Genomic DNA, 27,997 nt, shown 5'->3' with positions numbered 1-27,997 from the left:
ACTTCTATAAAAAATAAGAGAACTTATCCCTGTACATGCATGAACCTACCACGTGACTGTACACTGGAGTAGGGATTTCTGGGATTGGAGCCCAATATTACGTATGCTAATCATATTACGTATGCTAATGTCACCCTATCCATCAATCAAGAGCATTAGTGTCTGTATCTATTTTCCGTTATTTGTTCTACCGTACAGGCTAATAAGTAGAAGCAATAGACGGGTGAGATAAGCTTATTAGCTAAAAACATATACCCTACACGTGTAGGCATAGCCAGTGGAGGGAGGTCTATTATATATATATATATATATACATACACCACACACATACTGGGTTGCACGTATCTAGTTTGACATAGGAGGGGGCGGGGGTTATACTGGAGTAGCTCTGTTTGCACTACAATGAGTTATACTAAGGACCAAAAGAAGTGACGCCTACAATTTATATTAATTTGGTGTAATACTGTTAACCATACTAGATGCATGTACTCAAGTTAAAACTTAAACTAAACGTCAATCTCGGATAATCACTAGAACACGCAAAGTTGATCCCCGGGAGTTGATCGTCCAGCTGAGCGTCAATACATGCAAGAGTTTTTTGACCTTGAAGTCATGTGACATAATCCTTTGAAGTATCACCTGACTTTGAGTAGTAACTCGTGCTTTGCACTTTGAGTCCTGCCTGGTCCGGAATCCACGATGGTTGAAACCATGGCCAATTTTGCTCTTATTGCGATTGTTTTTATATCATTTGGTACAGTTTGTTGTCGTCCAGAAGGTCAGTCTGGTAATTTTTACATTGGTGTCGGAAGTGGAGATATTACGGGACCTGCTGCCGATGTAAACATGGTGAGTGCCAAGTTATGACTTGTGATAGCTTCATCCAGTCGATATACGCCTACTGGTAAACTTAGACGTTATAATAACATACTATGTATGACTTTAATACATGACCACAAGTTGGTATGATTTTGTTTTTGTTAGATTAAATTTAAATTTACCTGGTACGCTGACATCTCCCATTACACTAAGTTACAACCAGGATGTGCCCTTTGACTCTGATTCCTGCTTTTTTTTAATTCGCCTGGTGAATGTGAATAAAAGATGATTAAAACTAAGCCTACTATTTAATTGAGACCATTTACACACCACTAATTAGAGTAAGTGTGCACATTCAGAGGAACATAATTCTTACTGGTACCTCAGACCACCAAATGTGTTGCCCGTTAGTAAGCTGGTACGTATATTTTAGGAGGAATCAGCATGTACGTCGCACAACTTCTGAAATAGTTGTAGTGAGTTTTTTTTTATTTTGGGCTTTGAATTTTTGAATTAAAAAAAAAATTAAAGCTTTTTTATCATACCGAGGTTGACAAAGGGAGGGTCAGTGGAAAGCAGGCTCGGGCTGTCGCGTAAAATGTCACCCTCCCCCAATTCAGTCGTGCTAAGAAGTAGCCCTCCCTCAACTTTTTTTCTCTAAAACATGACCCTCCCCGCTGTTAAAATAGTTCAAGACATGAGTAAAATGCTGGCAAAAAATTGATTATGTAAAACAACACAAGTCTCACAATCAATGGTAAGTTCTTGGTCCCACTGCTGCCACCAATATTGGAAGTTTTAAAGGCATTGGTTATTTACCTCTACTACTGCAGTGTGATGTGTTTAAAGGCACTGTGTTACCTGTGTTTGGATCTCATTGGCTGAGCTGAAGGCCACACCTTCCAATGATTATATTGGCATACACACACTCCCGACATTGTTGGAACCAAGGTCATGATCTCCACAACATTATCCGTAGTACCTTGGAAACTATGCCAGTTTTACCATATGCCCCTTTTCTGTTATACCAGGATTCCCCAACCTTAGCAAAAACACTGTACTGGAATTTTGATGGATGTACATGTACTGTATATTTGTTATAATTTTTTGAATGATTAATTATTGACCCTGTGACATGTTTTACTACAGATGGGTTATGCAGACCCATCTCAAACTGCTGGTGGTATACATCTGAAACTGTACAGTAGAGCCTACATCATAGCTGATATCAACGATGACAAACAACGTATATTGTTTATAAGTGCTGATAATTGTATGGGCTCTCAAATCGTCAAATTGGAGGTGAGTGTATTTCAGTCAGTTATTTGTTGCTGGTAGTATATTGGTAAGATCTACCTGCGATTCATGATCAGTCATTTTACCCTACCCTTGTTTTTAAGGCAGGTAATTGAGTTTCCAAGTCATTTTACCTAGGTTCCTTACCAAGATTTTGTCAAGGGTGGTATCTTAATAGAAGCTACCTGAATTATATCTCAGAGGTTATAGTACCCCTGGCAGTCATTTTACCAACATTTCCTACCAGTGTTTTTTTTCTTTTTATTAAGGGTGGTAATTAAGTGGTTTTATGGATGATAAATGGAGTATTCATTTTGGATTTTTAATTCATTTTGGATTTTTAATTCATAAAACACCTCTACTATCTTTTTATACTTGAAAAAAAAATGAAACAACATAAAATAAATCCTTGTTTGAAACTCAATAAATTGTAAAACATTAAAACATATTTAAACGATTTGTTATTGTATGTATTATTAACAAACTTTTTACACACTTTTTAACTTTTTGTAATTTATTGAGTGACAAACACAGATTTGTTCGAGTCTGTTTCACCTTGTTTTTTTTTCAAGTATAAAAACATACTTATCTAGTAGAGTTGTCTTAATAATTAAAAATCCACTGCAATGCAATACCAAAAACATTACTGCATACCTACATGCAAATGATATGAAGATTAAGATGCGATTGTTTGTTCCACATGAAAGTGTGTGATTGCATAGTGTCATTTTTACAGAAATTTGTTTGTTTCAGATAAACATATGTAATAATAACAAAACCCCATTCGATGAGAGTGCCAGTGTAGGTACTCAGGGGGTATTTGCACTCGTACTTGCAATGTTTTCTGCTGCAATTTCATACGCTATGCTCATGAAAGTACTGGCACAGAGAACACTGAGTATGCTACACTTGCAATCACACATCATGAGGTTCTGTCATAGTATTTGCTTGATCAGAGGACAACACATTTTGTTTACAGGTACTCAATAGACTAAAGAAGTTATATGGAAACTTGTACACTGAACAAAATCTATGTCTTAGTGGCATTCACACCCACTCTGCCCCAGCTGGATTTCAACAGTTTGTCTTGTTTGATATTACATCTCTGGGATTTATCTATCAAAACTTTGAAGCCATTGTACAAGGAATTGTCAAGGTAAGTTTTTAATCATGGTACATGTAGTTAATTATTGAATTGATATCACCTTGTGAGGGGATCAAATAAACCATGTCTGTGAGTGTTACATTGTAACATTCTGTCTGTACCAAATAAACTATGTCTGTGAGTGTTACATTGTAACATTTTGTCTGTACCAAATAAACTATGTCTGTGAATGTTACATTGTAACATTTTGTCTGTACCAAATAAACTATGTCTGTGAGTGTTACATTGTAACATTTTGTCTGTACCAAATAAACTATGTCTGTGAGTGTTACATTGTAACATTCTGTCTGTACCAAATAAACCATGTCTGTGAGTGTTACATTCTAAGGTAGAGCTGTTGTATTAAAGTTGCCACATGGATTTTAAATTGATAAAACAAATTTACTATTATACTACTTGAAAATAATATGAAACAACATATACCACGTTCTTGTTTGTAACTCAATAAATTGCAAAAAATTGAAAAGTGTGTAAAATATTGTCATTGTACGACCATCGTCGCAAACCACAGCCTGTTTTATGGCAACGTTCTTAACGAGCCTCCCACTTTTATTTCGAAATGTAGTGGTAGAAATAATAACTCGGTTTGCGAGAATGTGTGCGATGTACAATAACCACATTTTCCCACACTTTTGTAGCTTTTTTCAATTGATTGAATAACAAACTTGGATGCTGTTTCACATTTAATTTCAAGTGGGAGAAACATGGTGGAGTTGATTTTTATAAAATTAATTAAAAATCCAAAATAAATGCCCTTTTATTATCGTTGCAGCGACTTGAACAGTTTTACTGTCAACTTGTGAGTGGAAAATGTCTTTGTACTGAACCAGATGTGGCATTTGACAAAATATTAATTTATATTCATATTTTGAACTTTCAGAGTGTTCAAAAGGCACATGATAACTTGAAACCTGGGAATATAATGATAAATGAAGGAGAGTTATTGAATTCTAATATCAACAGAAGTCCTACAGCATATGAAAATAACCCAGCAGATGAGAAAAAAAAGTAAGTCATGATCATATTTGATAGTTTTATTAAATAAAAATAATAAGAGTTTGAAATGTTTGTGGAACTCAATCTGTTGGTGTAATCTTCAACTAGACCCTACAAGCTGTCTTTTTGTTGTTGATATTACAGGCACTGGTATAATTATGTTATTGTCAAATATTTTTCTTCATTCAGCCGGAAAATACTCATGATTTTTAGTGACAAAGGCCTCTTAGGTCACTTGTATTTTCCTTAGCCGAATGAAGAAAAATGTTGGAGAATAGCATCTAATGATATTATCTTATCTTATCTTATCTTATCTTATCTTCTACTGTACCGTTTGTTTTACAGATATAAGTACAATGTAGATAAAACTATGTTACTCCTGAAACTTTTGGATGTGAATGGTAAAGACATTGGTATGGTCAAGTAAGTGTATATTATGATAATAAAGTGGCTATATTGATGACGATTGGGTATTTATTTTGGATTTTTAATTTATAAAATAACTTTATCATGACTTCCGAGTTGAAAAAATCAATGTGAAACAACATTGATAAAGTCTGTGTTTGTAACTCAATACATTGCAAAAAAACTAGAAAATGTGTAAAAAAAGTTTGTTATTGTACATACAATAACGAAGATTTACTAATTTATTAATCTTTTGCAATTTATTGAGTTACAAACAAGGACTTGACATATATTGTTTCACATTGATTTTTCAAGTAGGAAGCCATGATAGAATTGTTTTATAAATTCAAAATCCAAAATAAATGCTTAATCCTCATCCATATGGCCATCTTAAAGGACACCAAATTCCAATTTTTTTGAAAATTTTAGATGATATTTTACTTTATATCTTAGGTTTGCTGTCCATGTTTTAAGTAAGATAGAATGTGCTTTAGGGACCATTTTGTTTGAAAATCAAAGTAATGACTTTAAAGTTAACCATAAGAAAGTATTAGTTGCTCTGGTCCTTTTGGAATCGTGTCACAGAAATTTAGTCGTTCACCGTCTTGTTTTCAAGGAAACTGGCTATCTTTTATTTGACCTGAGAGTTACAGTGCATTTGATGGCCATTTTGAAGTGCAATATTGATAAAAGTTTAGATCATTTTGTTTGCACTTTCAAAAAATTGCATGGTGACCCCTCTTTCATCTTCATGATTTTTACCTGAGACTAGGTTGAAATTTACTTCAACAAAGTATTAGCAGCAACATTTTTAAGTGGCCATATGAATGAGGATTGGGTATTTATTTTTATCATGGCGTCCTGCTTGAAAAAATCAGTGTGAAACAACATAGACGAAGTCTGTGTTTGTAACTCAATATATTACAAAAACTTGAAAAAGCTAATAAATGCGTAAAATGTTTGTTATTGTATACATACAATTGTACATACAATAACAAACATTTTACACATTTATTAATCTTGTGCAATTTATTGAGTTACAAACAAGGACTTGGTCTATGTTGCATTGCATTGATTTTTCAAGTACGACAAAATGATAAAATTGTTTTATAAAAGGGAAATTAGTAAATAAATTTATGACCACAAACTAAAATGTTGAAATTACTTGAATTTACATAGCAGCTTTTGGACACCGCTATGATAATAATTCTGTTTATTTTTGGTTTCCTTAAATTATTTTTTATTTCTTTTATTTTTGTATTTTACTTTTTTGTTATTCTGTTTTTTTAATATTATTTTTTTCAATTTTAGTTGGTTTGCTGTCCATTGTACAAGTATGAACAACACAAATAAACTGATAAGTAGTGACAACAAAGGGTATGCATCCTATCTCTTTGAACAGAAAATGAATCCTGGATCACGACCTGGTCAAGTAAGTACATTGAGTGACTACAAAGCATGGTCATTTCATGCCAAAAACTCACAACTACAACATGGTCATCTAAGTAACCTAAGGGGCTTTGTTACTACGAGTCAAAGATGAGAAATGACAAAACCATTAGGTCACAAGTATTTTTGGCTAAATAAGGAAAAATATTAGGGAATAATGTAATTGAAATAATTAAACCTGGGCAACAATAACTTCTGAAAAATCAGAAGATTAATAGTAACTCTGAATTTCTTCACTATTCTTTGAACACATTTTGAACAAATTAATGATGTAGACATGTGTTGTGATGTAGAACGATCAGGGTAGAAATGCAATATATTTTGTTCAAACGTGTTCAATTTGATTTACATGTGGTACATTGGCCAAATAGACATGTAGTTAGTTTTTGTGGAGATGAAATTATGTTGATACATATTTTTATCGTGTTTTAAATAATTCTCAAGTTTAGCTCAGTTCAGGAAGATTGATGTTTTCTAGGTTTCTTTTCTTTTTTCCTAGGGATCATTTGTCGCTGCTTTTGCACAGAGTAATGAGGGAGATGTGTCTCCTAACACGAAGGGTCCACACTGTCAAGATACTGGTCTACCCTGTGATAAAGCTACAAGTACATGCAATGGCAAGGTATGTCTGGGTCTATCTAAACAATCACTGTATGAATCATCATATTTGACCATGTCTTTCCACCCGGGGTAAAGCTTGAGCAGAGAGGATGCGTAAATGTGATGAGTATGAGACAAAGTTCCACCTTTGACTTCATTTACTGACGGCGATCTCTCCCCTGGGGGCTGTAGACAGTCAAAAGTGGTACTGCGTCTCATACTACCCTTGACAGAGATGGTAGTTAGGTGGGTCACAGGAAGTGGGTGCTAAAATAAAAGTATCTTATGCAAAGAAAATGTAGCCATGTTGGCAAGTTTTATGTCCTGCCAGACGATGAACAAACTGGGCAACCATATTAAGAGTTTAGTTGAGCCAAACAACATTTTGTTTCAAGTCAACTGCCTTCCATTGTATTATCTTAGATCTGGAAAGGGAGAGATCTGTAGCCTGAATCATACAAGTTTACTGACAATAATCTTTGAGAGACAGTTAGAATTGAAAAGTTATGATTTTGTATTTGTACACAAATATGTTTTATACATTAGATGTCAAATAAAAAGTGAAACCTCACATGACTGTAAAATATCACATTGTTTCATAACATGTTGTTTGTCGAATAGTACAGATAGTAGTTGCTAGGATAATGAAAAATCCAATTTAACTCAAACTTTGTCAAAGAAAAGCCGTTGAGGTATGAAACAAGTCAAAAATTTTACCCTGTATTGTCACTCATTTACTGCTGACTACTGGCAAATCTGACTTCCTTCTCGTTTTCTTTTTGATCAGAGTGAACTTTGTATTGCTTCTGGACCTGGCAAAAACATGATGGAAAGCACACAGATAATTGGTAAACAACAATTTGATAAGGCCGTGGTAAGTCTTCACTTACATTGTAATCCTAATCTGGTTTGGATTAATAGAGTGTAAATATCAGTTGTTATTCTATCCGTTTGAATGATGACATTAATTACATTTGTCAACTAATAATTGTGTGTTTAATTCATCTCTTACAGCTTCTATACCAGAATGCATCTACTTCTCTGTCAGGATCAGTTGGTTACATTCACCAGTATGTTAATATGAGTGATTACACTGTCAACATTGGTCAGAAAAAGGTAAGTACACTGTGAATATTGGGCAGACAATGGTAAGTGTGGGTGATTGCATTGTGAACATTGCCAGAAAAAGGTAAGCGAGTATACTGTTAAAGTGGCCATGTGGATGATAATTTTGTGGGTGGGTAATAATTTTGGATTTTTAATTTATAAAACAATTTTATCATGGCGTCCTACTTGAAAAATCAATATGAAACAACATACGCCAAGTCCATGTTTGTAACTCAATACATTTCAAAAGACTGATAAATGTGTCAAATGTTTGTTATTGTACGTACAATGACAAATTTATTTACACATTTTTTTAGCTTTTTGTAATGTATTGAGTTACAAACATGGACTTGGTCAGTGTTGTTTCACATTGATTTTTCAAGTAGGACGCCATGATAAAATTGTTTTATAAATTAAAAATCCAAAATAAATACCCAATCCTCATCCATACAGCCACTTAAATATGAATCAGACAAAGGTAAGTGTGATTACACATTGTGAACATTAGTCAGACAAAGGTAAGTAAGCAATTATGGTGTCAACTTTAGTTATTAACTGTAGTCAGACTAATGGTAAGTGACATTGCAATATGTCATTATTGATTGGATAAAAGGTAAGTGTTGTTTACAATGTTAACATTGATCAACAATAGGTAAGTGATTGTTTACAATGTTAAGATTAGTTAGATGAAAGTAAGTGAGAGATTACAATGTTAACTGTTACATTAATCGGACAAAAAGGTAAGTGCACTGATTGCGTTTACAGTATCAACATTAATACAACATAAAAGTATTAAACTCTGTAATATTTGTCAGACAGACATAAGTGAGTGTCAGGTTATGATGAGTTGATCACTGATTACTTCTAAAACACTAACTTGGTGAAGAGAACTAACTTGTAAAGTCACTATATATCTATCCAGTAACACATACCTGCTATTTCTTTTTATTTCTGTTTTAGGTGAAAACTTGCAAGCCATCTATGGGGTATAGTTTTGCTGCCGGTACCACTGATGGACCAGGTGCATTCAACTTCACTCAAGGCATGTACCGGGTCAATTCATGGCTTTTCATAAAAATATTTCAACATTCATAATATTAAAAGGAAAAGTTCTCCATGAACTAAATATTTATAATTTTTGTAGTAATATGTTCTTGTACATACCACGATGCAGGGTTTTGACACAAACTAAAACTATTGTTGTTTGATGTGGTAGATTACACAAGTTGGTGATAGCGGTTATCCTGTTGTGTGATTCTAATCACCCTGATCACGATAGTGTTAACATTTGAAGTCCCCAAAAATGTACTGTGCAAGATCATGGAAGTCATCAGAAATGCCACCCTACTATTAAGTAAATTTAACCACCATCGATTCAATAGCTTATATCAACATGTTGTAATGATTAGTTGGTGCCTATCTTAGTAAACCAAGACCTCAGTTGCCAGAGTAGTATGTTGTATTCACTTACATGTACTGTGTTTTTCTCTAGGATCAACTTCGGGTTCCTTGTTTTGGGATGCAGTCAGAAACTTGATACATGAACCATCCAAAGAACTTGTAGAGTGCCAAAAACCTAAACCAATCCTACTACCAACGGGAGAGGTGAGCCAACTTTTGAATTATTCAATTTGTAAAAACTTTAATTTTATGTGACAAATAATGATGATATGATTTAATATAAATATTGTTTACATTCAATTCTTTGTATGACGGTAGAAAAGTTTAGCTGCACGTTAGAACTCATACCTACACAGGATTATAATCATACAGGTGTATATGTAATGACACATAAATCGTTGTTTTTAGATACACGTTCAGAACACACACATGGAAGACAGTGAAACATGCGTGCACAAGCATTCACATTTTCAGTTCAGAAGGCTGAAGGCATGCTATTGTTTCCCGAACTTTTCAATATTTTAAACATTTTTCCTGTAAAAGTACCCAAAGGAAAAATTCAACAATTGTTTACAATTACATGTACATTTCTGTACTTTGAAGTTTGATATCAAAATAACAACATTCAATTGAAGAAAAATGACAAAAAGTTCACACAAATTTTACAGTTATGTGTAGACTACCATTTGTAGATACAGACATCTGCAGCTACAGAACATGTGTGTTGCCTTTGAATCATGTGACTATGACACTAGGCATGTGGAGCACTACATGCAGCTAAATCTGTCTAGTGACAACGGCACAACAGAGTTTAAATCCAACATGGAAATAACATTAAAAATTGGCAAACATTAAATGTTCTTAGAAGTGGTGTCATTGTCATTAATACATGATTCAATTTTTTGAGGGAATACAGAATAAAAATAAACAATTTATATGTACATGTATGCAATATGGATCAAAACACAAAAGTTAAATACTAGTATACAGTAGGAACCCATCATCCACTCACACAGTTAGTCCTCACAAAGTGTCCTTCCCTCTATATACAGAAATATATGAATTTTTTATAAAAACCTTAACAATTTAAGATGCCTGAAACAATAGTTCCACTTATTTCAATCGTCAATGCCAACCATACCCACATTCCAACTTTTCTCCATACACATTTAGACACCCACATTTATATAACATTGGTCAATGTTGGGCATCAATTCATATTGTCAATATTTACTTTTGAAATAACGTTACTTGATCCATGCAGTGTGCACTGTAAGTCATGAAAACTATACTGTAACATGGAGAAAGAAACGCAGACTTTCAAAAGTCTAAGGATTTTATTAAACACTTTTTTTTTTCAATCATGAGCTACTGTGATTATTTCTACCAAGTACTTAAGTTTATAATAATTTATGTTCTAGCTCAAAATACCGTATGACTGGCATCCTGATATAGTTGATACTCAGATACTGAAGGTTGGTAATCTAGCCATCATTGCTGTTCCTGGAGAATTCAGGTAAATTATAGTCACTGTGTTATTAGGTGGGAAAAAAATGTGTGTGCTTCCGATAACATGGCCTCAGAAAATAGGGTAGTTAGGTTGATATTTTGTTTTACATTTTATTTCATCTCTTTGATTGTTTTTATTTTTGAAATGATACAAAATACAAAATACAAGAAAAGTTTATTATCTCTCATAAGAGAAATTATGGTGACGTGGTTCCATACACAGATCTTAAAAAACAAAATACAAACTTTAAAAGATTTCCAATACATAATTTAAACACACAATAAATAACAAAGTTTGCCATTAAAATCTTGTAAATATTCCACTGTATAGACCTGTATAAGTCAGAGTTGTTGATAAAACAAAGCAATGTAGAGTAAATATCCTTTTAAAAAATCATCTAGTTTGGTTTAATATTCTGACTGAAGTGGGCACAAAACTTGATTTGGTTCTAACTGTTCTCAATTTTGGGATATGAAATCATCCCCTGATGGCAGAAGTTCAAAGTGTTGAGACATAACGTGGCCTTTGTTATTTATCATTTCCGTAACTTTTTTCTGTGCATGAGATGTAAACAATTCATTCAAATTAGTTTGCTTTTCGCCCACTACTTTACTGCACTCATTTACAATCTTGTTCAAGACATTCTTGTAGCTAGTCCTTAGACTACCAAACCAGAACAGAAAATGTTAGAACTGATTCAATAAAACTTCTGTAGAATGTCTGCAACACCTTGGCATTTACATTTAGGGCCTTTAGTTTTTTTGTAGACAGTAAAATCTAGATTGACATTTCTTGTGAATGGAATCTGTGTTGGCCTTGAAATTTAACTTGTCATCCAAGATTGTTCCTAAGTATCTATATTCTGTCACCCGTTCAACGTTAACATTGTCAATACACAGGTCACTGCTTTAGGAAAAACATTGCTTCGACCCAAAACCAAAATGTCAGTCAGAATACCCCAGCCCTTCTGTGATAGTTTGATGAAATATGTACAGGCATGACTTGGGAAAGAAAACAGATGTGTATGAAGATCAAGAAGACAAAGAAATTCTTATGTTTTTATTTTAAATGAAAAATGTTTAGGGTTGGCGGTTTAAACTAGGGTCAGTCAGGTTATCGGAAACACACAATTTTTTATCTTTTCTCATTATTATTATATGTAAAGAAGAATTTGGAAATTTTTAGACGTGTCAGTTTTACTTACCAATTCTTGTTTCCTTCAAATCAAAATTCATCTGTGTTTGTAAATCATTGAATTGAACTTTTGCTCCAAACACAAACAAGTATAATTGATAACTTTCTTTCCTTTTCACATTGGATATATTCAATCTCTGGAATTAGGTGAAGGATATGACCCATCATTTGACCATTTAGATCTTTATATTATTTTATGCTAAGTTGTGTAGTATCATCATGACAACCTGTACGTACAAGATATACCCTACAATGTTGAGTATTCCAAAATTTGACTAAACCTGTGTATATTTGTATTATACATATATAGTACCATGTCTGGAAGACGGACTAGAGATGCTGTTAAACAGGTTAGTGTATACACAGAGTAATTGAGATTATTTTTAATGACAGTGGAATTGATTGGTGTGTTTATTTGTTTATTAGTTACTGATTGATTGATTGATTGATTGGCTGGCTGGCTGGTTGACTGGCTGGATGACTGACTGACTAACAGTTTCACTGACTGACTGACTGACTGATTGACTACTGGCTGGCTGTCCGGCTGATTGATTGATTGATGATTGATTGATTGATTGATTGTCTGATTGACAGACTGACTGACTGACAGACTGACTGACTAACTAACAGTTTCACTGACTGATTGACTGGCTGACTGACTGGCTGGCTGATTGATTGATTGATTGATGATTGATTGATTGATTGGTTGATTGATTGATTGATGGATTGATGGATTGTCTGATTGACAGACTGACTAACAGTTTCACTGACTAACTGACTGACTGACTGACTGACTGACTAACTGACTGACTGTGACTGATGACTGACTACTGATTGACTAACTGACTGACTGATTCAAATTATTAATGATTTTCAATCCCCAGACTTTGATAGCCAATGGCTGGTCAGAAGATACCCATGTTGTTATTTCAGGATTGTCCAATGTCTACACTCATTACATAACAACCAATGAAGAATACCAGGTGAAAATAAATTTTGCACTCTTAGAAAATGAATCCTTTTTATTAAGAAAAATGTCAAAAAATCTGCAAGTACAATTTGTTTGCCTAGAATGTTTACGTCAGTCAAAACAGGAGAAATTACAAGTTTATTTTAGGAGAAGTGCATGATTTTAAACGTATGTGTACAAGTTTAGTAATGAAAATTTCTACCCACAGAATCAAAAAAAATTCTTGGAAATGAATCCAAAATTTTCACTGACATCTTGTCAGCATCGTCAGGGGTGTCGTACTAGAATCGGCTATTGTCACGTATCCCAGAAGAAACACTTGAAATGAGCTTGAGAGGAGCAGCTGATGTAATACACCCTGGCAATGCTAATGAGATGTCAACAAAAATTTTGGCTTCACTTCCAAGAAATAGTTTGACTCTGTAGGTAGAAATTTTCATTACTAAGTATGAACTCAGAGTCCATGAATATTCATTGTCGCATGTGCAACTTGTTAGTCTTACAAAAACTACAACTTCTAACATCTTGAAAGCAGCGAGGTCAGACGATATATTGCATTAAATATATTTATTGTAACCATAATAGGTTGCCTTTGTAGGCCATGCGCAAGGGAGATATAATCGCAGCTTCTTGCATTTATCTGTGAAGCGATAAGGATTACATAGTATCATAATTACTGTGTTGTTTTTGTTATGGGTTAAATGTTTCTATAGCTCTTAGATCTGCCAGAACTGTAATCCTTATCAAAACTGGACCTTCTAATAGACATTTGAAAAGTGCTAAATGTATGACTGACTGCGATTGCACTCTTGGCTTTTTGATGAAATACTAAAAACTTGGCAATTTTCATTAAAGACTTATTTTTGTTTATTTCACTGGACTACAAAAAACGCAAAAATAAGTAGTAACTAAAATGTCTTCTTGTACATGAACACAATGTACCAGTCTGATAATAAGTAGTGACTAAAATACCTTCTTGTACATAAACATGATGTAACAGTTTGGTAATTAGTAAAAATTAATCTTTGAGAACTAGCTGAAGACTGTAAAATTGCATAATTTTCTAGTAGTGAATATATCTAGGTTTACAGTAACCATTATGTACATTTTTTTTATCCCTGGGACAAACCTACAGATTCAACGTTATGAAGGAGCCTCCACTATCTATGGACCACATACACTTGAGGCATATATCCAACAGTTCAAAATACTTGCTGAAGCCCTAGCAAAAGTAAGTATGCACTTTGAAGTCCCCAATATGCATAGTCCTAGGGGGACTACTACATTGGGTTCTGTCCCTTTGTGTGCATGCATACATCCATGGCAGACCTATCGCTGAAATGCTTTGAGCTGATTTCAACCAAACTTGGCACAAATGTCAGATACTGAGTAGTCCACATTATATGCACATCACTTTGAGTCTATATCTTTGCAATAGTGGCTGAATGGCGGCCATATTTGTCATAAAAATTTCACATTTGTTGCTCACTAACTCTGGAAGATTAATAGTTAGAGACCTCATTTGAATGTTTAGACTTGTTTTATCCATAAGGAGCTTTCTAACCGACCTTGATCTTTGACCTTGACCTCTATCTATAAGTTCCAGTTCAAGTGGACAAGTACACCTTTCCATTTAAGGAACAACTCAACTGCTATATTTAGTATTAAGATATTTTCAGACTTCAATGACTTAAAGAGCTCAGAATTCCAAAAGTATCATTATGAGATTGAGAGCCATGTATACATAATTATACTCAAGATTTTACAATGAATTAGTGAGAGCAAACTTTTACTAAAATTAAATTTAGTAACAAGCCACTATTTGTTATCATATTCTTGCTCTCTCTGTGACCCTTACTGATTGTGCAATACTGTGCACAATAAACATCCACTTTAAATGCATATATTGATGTTCTCCCATCTGGTCAAAGATGCTCCAAAGTTTGATACAGAAAGAGTTTTGTTCCGTCAGCCCTCAGCTGTCAGATTGTTAAATTGATGGGCCAAGTTATATTTGTGTATATGTGTAGCTTGTCTTTGTTTTTACTCACCCTTTCACTGTTTTTTTTTAGGGATTTTGTGTTTCATGTTTTTATTTATTCTGTACAGATGTGAGCTGTAAGTTATGTATCCTTTGAGTACTAATCAATGAATAATTAAACATATCATTTTCTTTATTCCTTTATTTCTAGGGCAAATCTGTGTCTCCAGGTCCCTCACCACCATTTCTCCTAGATCAACAGATATCTCTGTTGCCACCGGTGATCTTTGATAGAGCTCCAATAGGCAAGGAGTTTGGTGATGTCATCACAGATGTCAAGTCCAAATACACCGTGGTAAGTTGATACTGTCGTATCATATCTTTATCATTTTTATTCTCCTTTGTATCTGCCATGAATATTGGACACATGTGGATCCTTAATTTAATACAAAAGTGATACATTTCGTATTGTAGCACGGCTAATCCTTATGTTGTGATTTGTCAATACATGGTCATTTGGTCTGGACTTCACCCTTGGGAAACAGTGTCTGTGTTGGGGTGACCCACAGTCCCTCAAGGAAACAGACGTATGATGTTGCCCTCACGATCAGTCAACATGTGTATAATGAGAAATGTACATCTGTTTCCGTAATGATTTGTATTGCTGGCATGTACGTACTGAGAATGACTTATTTTTACATGATCCATGTAATGAAGTGTCTTCAGTGTGCAGTAGAAATGATGTAGGCTTGGTGTTTCACTCATGGAACATTACATTTTTGACACAAAGATAGACATATTTCAACTCTAGACTAACAATAACAGAGACACAATAAACACAGCAGGATAAGCATTGCTATTCATTCACAGTGCAGTAAAACAGGCTTCTCATGAAAACAGTACATATGTTCTTGATGATTTTAATGGCTGCAATTGTTTATTTTCCAACTGATAATCAGCATATCAACTTCACTACTTCTACATCCCAACTGTGTATTGCACCAGTGTATTAAACTGTTTCTTTTGTGATTGAAGATGACTGAATGTGTGTAAAAAATGTCATGTTACATGAGTGGAACACTAAGCCTAAGTCATGTCTACTATTAATTTGGACCAATAAGAGTAGGAACACATACTGGCCATGGTATAGTCTGAGAACTTTCACATAGTCATTCATTTGTTGTTTTTCTCATTTTCTACAGAATTCAACCGTGCTGGTGTCATTTATATCTGCCAATCCAAGAAACAGTCCAAATGTAAGTTAGTTCAATTATGTCTAAGATGATTACTCCTACAACTTTTCAGGTAGAATCTGTCTACTATAATTTTGTCATAAAAGTATACATTCCTAACCCCCAAATTTAGTTTGACATTATACTATGGACCTACTAAAGAAGCAAGGCTAAAGTCCTCTCAAAATATTTGACTTTGAAATGCACAGTTTTGTTAACATATGATTACTTATACATAGAAATTAGGATGGAGCTGCCCCTCCCCTCCCTCTCCCTCCCCCTTCCCTCCCTCACCCCATGTACTGTATTGCTATTAAGAATTCCTACACATATTCCTAATCATGTTCCCACATGTAGAATTGTGTCCAGCTACCTGATTGTGATTTTTCTAGCTGATGCTCTCAATATCGAGGATTTTAACCCAATTTCCTTCATTCTTTGGCTAAAATATTTTGCTGTATTTTAAGGAGTCTGTAAATGGGACTAGTTCCCGTTGGTCAACCTGGATATAAAATAAATCAAATAAAGATCATAAACTAATGAAATTATCAGCATTTCATGAACACTTTAATGTTACTGTTGTTATCAAGTCATTAATTATGAGAACCATACACACATTGTTATACTTACAATTAGAGGTGTATGTTTTGTTTTTTATTTAGCTTGAAGAAAACTTTCTGAGTGTTGATTACAAGAACAAAGATGGCAAATGGAAACAAGTATACAATGATGGAGACTGGTGTACTAGGTAAATGAGTATGCAGTTTTATCATTATCATCATCATCATCATCATCATCATCATCATCATCGTTGTCATCATCATTACCACCACCACCACCACCATCATCATCATCATCATTACCACCACCATCATCACCACCACTTATAATCTAACATATCTTAAACAGATATCTTTCTTCAAATTGTCAATACTTTTTTATCTTTTCCAGGTTTCAATGGATTCGTACACATCTCTTACTTGGTGAAAGTCAGGTCAATATATACTGGGATATTCCTGCTGAAGTGGAACCTGGCTCTTATCGCATACATCACATTGGTTACTCCAAGCATTTCACTGGCTCAATCACCTCCTACAGTGGAATGTCTGCCATTTTCGAAATTACGAAATAATGCAAATAGCAAAGCATAACTTACCTAATTTGCATATAAACTGATTTACATCTTATAAACAGTACAGCTCAATCTTATTTTTTATTTGTGATTTTTTATGTTTTATGCTTTATGTTTTATGTTAAGACAGAACTAGTAAGCTGTAATTTTAACTTTGATAAAAATAACAAAACGATGCAAACTCAGAAGCATAACTTACCTAATTTGCATATATACCAAATAACATTTTACAAACAGAGCATTTCAATCCTGAGACAGAACTAGTAAGCTGTAATTTTCTTGAAATAACGAAACAATGCAAAAGGTGACTCGGACACATAACATACCTGATTTGCATATAAACTGAATGACATTTTACAAACAATATCTCAATCTAATTTTTATTCATGATTTTTGTGACATTTTAAATAGAATTAGTTTGTTGTCTTTGAGCTTCTACACAAGAGATGTGAAATGTCAGTATAGAACTGAAAAAAACATGATATCTTTTTGCCATAGACATTTGATGGGGCTATCAACATGACTTGACCAGATCCAGGTTATTAGCCTCATCTATTAATATTCATAAGTTATGCAGTGATATAATATTAATTATATTAATATACCAATATTGCAAACACCCCTAATCCTTGTAAATGGTGGCAAGTGATGAAAATGATGGAGCCGTCATGTAATCACTCAGATGTTATTTGTATTCCTGGATTTGATTAAACCAGGGAGTTTGAGACTTTGACAGGTAAAGAAGGATAAACACCATAATGAGATCAATTATCACTAGAGTTTGGTGTTTCATTTCTGTGTGGGGTAATGTTGGAATCTTTTTTCAAATAAGGTAAGATGGATATGATAAAGTGATATCATACTTCAGTCTAAGAGAATGTGAAATATTCTGCTTTTTGATGTGTTTGCAACATGGAGCATTAATATACACCTGATTGTGTAAATATAGAGTGTCTTATTAGTCTCCAATAGGCAGAGCCTGGATGGAGGTGACTACTAATTTGGGTCCCATACATCAGTCCAGTACCACCACAGACATTATCTCAGACATATGATTTCAACCAAACCTGGCACAAATGTGTAATCAGTATGTGAATGCATGTTTAGATGATGTGATAATCTCCCATAGGATATGATGGTAGGTAAACTGTGAGTGAAACCGATACCTTGGTAATTATAAGATGTGAAGTGTTTTCATTTTAATAGATGAAGGGAACTGAATAGAAGAAAGGACAGTGTCTTTATTAAGTCACTAAGGGGAGGAATTATTCCATCAGAAGACTTAAAAGACTACACAGGAATAGAAAAATAACAAAAAAATCAGTTTTATTCAACCACAAATATCAAATCAAATCATCACCAACATGCTTGCTGTACCCTGTGGTATATACGTTCATATGAATGTGATCAGAGGCTTTGATTATCATGATATGATGGTCATGGAGTCATGATGGTTGAATGGTTAGAGTGACTGGCTTGTAATCTGTACATTGCTGGTTGTGTAGTCATGATGGTTGAATGGTTAGAGTGGCTGGCTTGTAATCTGTACATTGCTGGTTGTGTAGTCATGATGGTTGAATGGTTAGAGTGGCTGGCTTGTAATCTGTACATTGCTGGTTGTGTAGTCATGATGGTTGAATGGTTAGAGTGGCTGGCTTGTAATATGTACATTGCTGGTTGTGAAGTTATGATGGCTGAATGGTTAGAGTGGCTGACTTGTAATCTGTACATTGCTGGTTGTGAAGTTATGATGGTTGAATGGTTAGAGTGGCTGGCTTGTAATCTGTACATTGCTGGTTGTGAAGTTATGATGGTTGAATGGTTAGAGTGGCTGGCTTGTAATCTGTACATTGCTGGTTGTGAAGTTATGATGGTTGAATGGTTAGAGTGGCTGGCTTGTAATCTGTACATTGCTGGTTGTGAAGTTATGATGGTTGAATGGTTAGAGTGGCTGGCTTGTAATATGTACATTGCTGGTTGTGGCGTTATGATGGTTGAATGGTTAGAGTGGCTGGCTTGTAATATGTACATTGCTGGTTGTGAAGTTATGATGGTTGAATGGTTAGAGTGGCTGGCTTGTAATATGTACATTGCTGGTTGTGTAGTCATGATGGTTGAATGGTTAGAGTGGCTGGCTTGTAATATGTACATTGCTGGTTGTGAAGTTATGATGGTTGAATGGTTAGTGTGGCTGGCTTGTAATTTGTACATTGCTGGTTGTGAAGTTATGATGGTTGAATGGTTAGTGTGGCTGGCTTGTAATCTGTACATTGTTGGTTGTGAAGTTATGATGGTTGAATGGTTAGAGTGGCTGGCTTGTAATCTGCACATTGCTGGTTGTGAAGTTATGATGGTTGAATGGTTAGAGTGGCTGACTTGTAATCTGTACATTGCTGGTTGTGAAGTTATGATGGTTGAATGGTTAGAGTGGCTGGCTTGTAATATGTACATTGCTGGTTGTGAAGTTATGATGGTTGAATGGTTAGAGTGGCTGGCTTGTAATCTGCACATTGCTGGTTGTGAAGTTATGATGGTTGAATGGTTAGAGTGGCTGACTTGTAATCTGTACATTGCTGGTTGTGAAGTTATGATGGTTGAATGGTTAGAGTGGCTGGCTTGTAATATGTACATTGCTGGTTGTGGCGTTATGATGGTTGAATGGTTAGAGTGGCTGGCTTGTAATATGTACATTGCTGGTTGTGAAGTTATGATGGTTGAATGGTTAGAGTGGCTGGCTTGTAATATGTACATTGCTGGTTGTGGAGTTATGATGGTTGAATGGTTAGAGTGGCTGACTTGTAATCTGTACATTGCTGGTTGTGAAGTTATGATGGGTGAATGGTTAGAGTGGCTGACTTGTAATCTTCAGGTTGCAGGTTCGAGCTCCATCTCTGCCATTTGTTTCTGAGTGGCTAAAGTCCTTGGGCAAGATTTGAACCATGATTGTGCAACCCAGCTGTATAATTGGTGACCTGGTAGGATAGAGATTACAATATGAATGCTTTAATCCTATGCGCTTATAAAGGCTGCAATAGATTGTATACTCCCCAGGGAGTTGAGGAAGTATAAAGGGTCATTGTGCCACAGTTTCCCAATGTTCAATGAAGATGTTGTGTCAAAGTGGCCATATGGATGAGGAATGGGTATTTATTTTGGATTTTTAATTTATAAAACAATGTTACATGGCGTCCTATTTGAAAAAATAATGTGAAACAACATAATACCAAGTCTGTGTTTGTAACTCAATGCATAGCAAAAGACTGATAAAAAAGTTTGTTATTGTACGTACAATAACAAATTTTTTACACATTGTTTAGCTTTTTACAATGTATTGAGTTACAAACACAGGCTTGTTCTATGCTGTTTCAGATTGATTTTTCAGGTGGGAAGCCATGATAATATTGTCTTATAAATTAAAAATCCAAAATAAATACCCAATCCTTATCCATATAGCCACCTTAGGAGAACTAGAAATTTAATAAATACTACAAAAAAATGTCATGGACGGTCATGCTTCCTACCCTTTGTATATCCAGCCCAGCATTCTAGATATTTACACAGTGAGGTGAATAACATTGCCCTTACAGTTACACCTGTTCATGTCATTCAGGCATGATGAGTCAAGTCAATAGTGTTGTATGAACGGTTTCCAGAGGGGCACCTACCATAGCGATAATGGTGCAACCCATAGGACGCCATCAACGGCGGAGGACTTCAACTATAATCGTATCACCCTGAAAATCCCGTAGGACGATTTACAGACAGCGTTGGTGTATGACGATTCTATCAGCTAGCCCTCGGATGTTCTTCCGATAAAATACGACACACAGCCGGCTAGCCGAACAACGCTATCGAGGATGGAACATCGTGTTCGGGCAAGCCCTCACATGCGAACTTCGTTCGCTTATAGTTATAGCATCGAAAGAAAGCCCGAACGTCTAGCAGCAAGACTAGACGATAGTCAGTTCAGGTAAGACAACGTCACCTCGGCTTTGATTACAACAATTGGCGTAGTCGGCCTCCCGTATCTGAGCGGTCACTCAGAATTTTGTAAACTTTTAGTTGTGGTAAACTTCTTTGTACTGGTGTGGGAACGTCATCTTGATTGACATTTGAAGGAGGGGCCAAACAAAAAGAACCCCGGGTGGCTCCACACTAGTGCACAGAGAATTACCAGTTTTCGTTTAGAATTGTTTGGTGTTGTATATTTCTGTTAGTGGCCCTCGTATGTTGTGATTTTCAAAGTGTCTTGTCAATTTCAGTTTCCATGTGGTCGTTAATTTATGCATAGCGCCCGTTCCACCTGTTAGTGGGTACGAAACTGAAAAGTGGGGCCAAGTTATAAGAAATAGTAAACACAATAAAATAGTACCAGCACTGTATATCACATTAGCAGTAAATTGTAATCAACTTATCAACATCTCAGTTTAAATACAGAACTGGTTATTGTTGAAGACGTGAAAGTTTTCTAAATTTGGTTAGAAGTGAGAAAATGAAGTTCAGCAATCCATTGAAGACCCCCCCCCCCCCAACAGACAAACATTGTTTATTGATCTTGTGTGACATTGTAGAAGTCCCTAACTCTAATCAAATTTGTTGTAATTTTGTTTGCAGAGTGGTTATTAAAGAAGACCATTCAGAAGTTAGTGTTAGTTGTGACTGACTTAGACACCAATGAAGTATTAGAAAGATGGCAGTTTGATATTGAATCAGAATGTGATAAATCAGTGACAGAGGATAGGTAAGTATTATGTAGCATACTGTTTAATAACTCTCTCACAGTCCTGGAAGCTTCGCATAAATAGCTAAAACTTGGGTTGTTTTGTATATTTCTACTGCATAATTGTACTCATATACTAGTATCCCAGTATCCCTAGCCCTGTACTGTGCGCCCTCATCGATCACATAGGGCTAACATTTTGTTGATGTGTTAGGTGAAGCTCCTACCACTGTTAGCTCTATGTGATCGATGAGGGCGCACAGTACAGGGCTAGGGATACAGGGATACTAGTATATGAGTACAATATTGCAGTAGATATATACAAAACAACCCAAGTTTTAGCTATTTATGCGAAGCTTCCAGGACTGTGAGAGAGTCTAACTGTTTAATAGCTGTACGTTAGAATGCATACGTGTATGGGAATGTAATCATGTAGGTTAACATGTTTTTTATTTCATTTTGTTATTTATTTAACTTTGACAAAAGTCAGGCAGTCCACACAGGTGATGAACACCTATAAATGTGGACCCAAATCAAATATACATAGAAAAAAAAGACTACAGTTATAGTGCACAATAAATGGAAACAAAGATAAAATTACATTCAACAACATTTTGTACAATGACGGACTGACACCTGCATGTACAGGGATTTTCATGATCAAACTTGTTCATGAGTAGCTCATGGTAATGATTTGCAATCTGAGTATTTAAATTCTTCAAATGCTTGTTTATAATGACAAGTGAAATATCAAATGACAAAGAGTTCAAAATAGAATGAATTCTGTTTAAAGTAGAATATGAGTTTTAAAATAAGGTACTTTCGTTGTTAGGATGTCATTATACCTAAAAGAAATATAATTATCTACGTTGACATCATATTTACAATTCAAACTATTGACAATAAACTTGACATCAATCAATTCCCTTCTGTAGTGTAAGAAAGTGGAAGCAGATCCAAGCTTAGAACACAAAGTTTATATGTAATATGATCATTACTATCATTGCCCAACATGTGTTTTGTTAATTCTGTATTAATGATAAATCAAGTGCTATACACATTCAGAAGACAAATTTGAAAGACACTTGAACTTGCATCTTCTGTTCAGAAGGCTGAAGGAATGACATTGTTTTTCCAAACATGCAAATTGAGGTCACTTTGAGTCACTGCTTCATACCATGTGATACAATCTAAGCCAATCACTGCAGCCTGTCTGAAAACAATGTGTTATTTCATGTGTTACATGAGTAGCACATTCACAAATAGAATTTACATATTCTTCATACGATATATTCATCTCATTCCAGCAAACCTAGAAAAGTAGTGGAGGAAGAAATCAACAAAGGAATCAAGGCAGTTATCAGACAAATCACAGCATCTGTTACATTTTTACCACTTTTGGAAGGAGCGAGTAAGTTATACTGTGATCATTATTCCGTGACCACAGGAGGGCATTGTATACTACCGATATGAGAGGATGGATATATCAGTAGTAGCCAATGCCCTCCTGCTGTCATATGACAAATTGACAAGTATAGTATGTCATTGAATTGTATGCAGTAATTTATTTATGCTCAGAGTTTGGAATTAACATTGTTACATATTGTTACACAAAATCTGATTGCAGAGCAAGGAAACAAAACTTCCACTCAAAGATTACGTATTCGGACCTTTGACCGATGATGTTGTGTTGCTATAGATAACAAACACTGATATTTCCTGAAGAGCAACTGACGTGTCACTTGGTTGTGATTATAAATCAATCCCTTGTATCATTTCATCATTGTGATTCAAATTTGATTGTTTTTCTTGTAGCTGTGTTTGATTTGCTGATCTACACAGACAAAGATGCCGATGTACCTGAAAAGTGGACAGAATCCGGTGCCCAACTCATACCACAGGCCCAAGAAGTTAAACTGAGATCATTTACCACAACAATACACAAAGTGGATGCCATGGTAACCTACAAAAGTGATCAGTGATCAGTGATCAGTGACAAACTCAAATGAATGATTTAGGGACTCTTAAAATGTCACATAAGCTCAGCAAGTGAAATTGTTTCATTTAGGTCAAGACCCCTCTCCCCCTTAAGGTAGATGGGGAAGAATCACTAGCCCCGTGAGGCACGTAGATCTGTAGCATACATTGTTGACTTCAAAGGCCATTCACATAGAAAGTTGCCTTTCATGAAACTTCAAATATAGACTTAAAAATACCTAGTGAATTGATGTATGAAACAATTATTGATTGGTGGAAGCAAAATTCTGGACAAAAACATCAAATTTGGTCAAATTTTTGGAAATAAATTAGTGAAAATTTCGCAGAGCTTTGCCTGTAAATATATTTGCCGCACACCCAGAACTGTGCCCTAGACATATTCAAAACAACAAATTCTACTGATGTTTGATAGAAAATAAGTGAATTTCCATTAATTTGACGTAAAAAAATGTGAATATGATCCATTTTGAGTTCAAACCTTGTCATTTTCAAGTCCTAGGGTAAATCGTGGAACTCCGTAACGAATAATCTGATCGAAAAACGAAAACCAATCATCGATAGGTCAGAGTTCGAAGAATTACCATACAATTACATTGCTGACAAACAAACACACACTTTGACATGTGCAAATAAAACACGTAATAAAAAGTAATAAAAAGTTCAAAGTCAATCTCGTCCTAAACACTTCGTGCTTTGTTGGAAATCAGTTGAACGATTCTTCCCCGTGTACCTTAACCAAACTCCACAAGTGCAATGTTGGGATTTGTGATGGATGTTCTATTGTGTCATTTTTGTCCATATTTATTGATCTTTGTCCAAGTTATTGATTTAATACTAAATGGAAACCACAGTGAAATGTTAATATAGATTGTGCAAAAATGAAGTTCAGCGATTGAAACGAACCAAACCCCTTCCCATAACAAAGAATTTCATGTCCTGAGCCTAGGTGACATTCCAAGACTGTCCCTTACCAGTATAGTACATTATAACACACAACAACAATGCAACACACTGCCTGTAAATTGTGTAATGTATGTTTCATGCAATCCCAGGACATTTTATGAAACTTAACTAAATCTAAATTTACTATATTACAAAACAAATCAATGATGCTACAAACTGCCAGTTAATAAAATTACAGGACTATTAATTAAATTTCTAAAAACTTCAGACTGCATGATTTTGATAAGCATGCATACAAAAGTAAAATTCTGTGAGGTTTTTTTTACGACACTAACATAACCTCAATATACTAATGTTTTGGAGTATTCCCCCTTCCAATTTAAGAGAGAATGATGGCAATTTTTCTCCAGAAAGATGAAAAGTACATAATGACAATCATAAACAAAAACCATAAAGCTATGAACATTTAAAAGATGGTTTAAAGCCAGATCCAAAGTAGATAATTTGTTCTTACTTAGGGTGCCTGTAAATAATTCTTTGTTTCTCATCGTAATACCTTAAAAATAATGGGTCTGTCAGTCAGTAGTTGGCCAGTCAGTTTGTGTATCAATCAGTCAGTCAGTCAGATATATTAATATACATAATGGTAATATTTTAATTTCACAGTTGCACTTTAACATATGACTCAGAAATGGTAATTTAAAGTCAGAAGGAAACTTTGAGCCTTTTGTTTTATTAAATTTCCCCAATTACAGCAATAAATTATAACTCAATTCACTCATGTGGTCGCCATCATGATACAAATCAGTAACGCAATATTTCCTAATCTTGCCATAGAGGGCATCATTGAAGAAATATAGGTGATGAGAAACACAGATTCAAGTACAGCCACCCTAATCTGTATATGTGTGCAATAAGTGAGTACAAAACAGCCATTTTTGTACTCGATTATTGCCGCTGTGATTAACTTACCATAGTGTTCACTCCTACTACATGTATTGGTATTTGCATTGTAGTGGAATACCGCAAACATTACATACCTGTATGCAAGTGAGTGTGGGAGTGTTTCATTCACATGAAATCACATGAATGCAAATGTAATAATACACTTGTTATGAATCTCAGTGTGTGTGTGTACATACTAGTAAGTCCATAGGAATAACATTAATCAGAAAGGCAGAATTGAACGTTGGTAATATCATTCCTTCAGGCTCCATGTAAGTACAGTTAGATTTGCAATATAAAGGGTGTGTGCAAGATACATACAATTAGCAGTCCATTAGATAGCATTTCCTATGAAACAACTAATGGTTCCCATGTTTTAAAAAAAATGTAAGCTAACAGTGAAGTACATACTCAGGATATGATTCGCCATACAAAAATCAATATGGCTGGTATGTCTGCATAAAATCATTTCATTTCATCAGTGAATGCAACTTTTAGTGAAGTACTCATGTCATTTTTTCAACCCATTTAATTGAGAAACTTCACCTACATTATTGTCTACTTTCAACCACCACAAAACCATATAAGCAGAAATGTATACTGGTAAAATTAATTATTTGACATCGTGTGAGTCGACCCAAAATTTGAAGCTAGGTCATAGGTCAAAGGAAACAATAGTTCATCTAGTTGTAAATAGACAGCTTTTTGAGGCTTCCTCGTGTCCTGACAAAAATGCAATGTTATGTTCCAATTAGCTGACTCGTCCTTGTCAACAAAAATGCCCAAATCTCTAGCATTACAAGAAAAAAATTTGATTCTAATGCACCACCATTTTAGTATTTCGTGGGACAACCAGTTTCAGATACAACCAAAAAGTCATTTGGCTAGCCTTTTGCATACGTTAGGTATCTTGAATGCACCCATATATTAATATGTATAAGAGAACTTTATGATGTGTTAAAATTAGTGTGACTATTTGTTGCATTTGTACTTTTGTATGTAGTGTTTTGTGCCATAATTTCATTAGTGAACACAGCAAGAACTACTTCCCAAATACATCGTAATTATACTCATGTGTCATGTGGTGCATCATCCCAGTCCATCATCCACAGGTAGGACAAATTCAGTTTATTAAACATACAACTAAAAAGAACAGTACCTGTCATAAATAGTAGATTGAGTGACATGTTTGTTGAGAATTATAAAAAAATATTGTCATTGCACCACTTTACACAAAATGTCCTGACCAGAAACAATTCTTTCTTTTTTTTGGCCTAAAATATCATTTCTATCATTATACTGTCATTACTGTCCACTTCTTTATTCACCAAAAAACTCACCAATAACATATTATTTATCATAGTGTAGAAAAATTAGATATCATTTAGTTTGTAGTTTCCTGGTACTGATAGTATGTTGTAAGATTGCAAGTGTTTTCCAAACAAAACGACACAAACACACCACCATATAACATCTCAAAGTCTTCCTACTTGTATAAAACAAGTTTTCTCTGTCATAAATCATTACATTCCCTTTGTTGCATTATTCCGTTGATAAGTTAAATCATTAGTTGACAGTTTGAAAAGTACTGTAAATTCACTCATATTGAATTACTTCGTGTACATATTTTATAAAAACAGCTACAATACATATACATATACATTAGCTTCTGATGAACTTACCTCGCACCACACTGCCACCAAAGTGCTTTATTCTAAACACTGCCTTCCATATAAAAGAAAACACTTTTCACATTTATTTTCTTTAATATTGTGACTAAAAATTAAGTTAGTAATATGTATATTTCTTTCTTTGTAAATGTTCTTTTTTGTTTTTGAATGTATATAATAAATTTTGAAAATACCTGTCTGTGATGAACTACATGCTTATGGGTCTCTGTAACCATGGATACAAAATGTCTGTAACCATGGATACAAAATGTCCATCACAGCTCCTTAATAGCCTTCTCTGCAATATTGAGAAAATAGAATATTTTGTGCGAGACACACTAGAATTGAAAACAAATTGAAATACAATATTTGATATCTATGTAATAGGGTATGAAAATATTTCACTTGCAATGTCCAATCATTTTTCTATCAGAGGGGGTAATACTTATTTGCTCTCAACTCTCCCATTTTATTTTTATGATCAGTATCAAAGACTTTTTCACA

General features: G+C 34.6%; 2 protein-coding genes across 2 annotated transcripts; both read left to right on the top strand.

The window, feature by feature from the left end:
• The first annotated feature begins 673 nt into the window (after positions 1–673).
• LOC144452153 (neutral ceramidase-like) lies at positions 674–18,018 on the top strand. Its single transcript, XM_078143190.1, has 19 exons — positions 674–849; positions 1,969–2,121; positions 3,095–3,271; positions 4,161–4,288; positions 4,622–4,699; positions 5,993–6,113; positions 6,630–6,752; positions 7,518–7,604; positions 7,745–7,846; positions 8,798–8,879; positions 9,330–9,442; positions 10,660–10,754; positions 12,253–12,292; positions 12,827–12,925; positions 14,048–14,143; positions 15,105–15,248; positions 16,096–16,149; positions 16,788–16,873; positions 17,077–18,018. Exons 1-19 carry the CDS (start codon positions 700–702, stop codon positions 17,255–17,257), a joined length of 2,109 nt encoding a protein of 702 aa, XP_077999316.1. The 5' UTR covers positions 674–699; the 3' UTR covers positions 17,258–18,018.
• A 603-nt stretch (positions 18,019–18,621) lies between these two features.
• LOC144452439 (mitotic spindle assembly checkpoint protein MAD2A-like) lies at positions 18,622–23,960 on the top strand. The gene is made up of 4 exons (XM_078143532.1): positions 18,622–18,640; positions 21,872–21,998; positions 23,285–23,388; positions 23,793–23,960. Exons 1-4 carry the CDS (start codon positions 18,622–18,624, stop codon positions 23,957–23,959), a joined length of 417 nt encoding a protein of 138 aa, XP_077999658.1. The 3' UTR covers position 23,960.
• Positions 23,961–27,997: the final 4,037 nt, after the last annotated feature.

This window comes from Glandiceps talaboti, chromosome 22 (genome assembly GCF_964340395.1).
Source record: "Glandiceps talaboti chromosome 22, keGlaTala1.1, whole genome shotgun sequence".
Lineage (NCBI taxonomy): Eukaryota > Metazoa > Hemichordata > Enteropneusta > Spengelidae > Glandiceps > Glandiceps talaboti.
The sequence above is the reverse complement of the archived record's forward strand: the minus strand, read 5'-3'. Positions and strand labels throughout refer to the sequence as shown.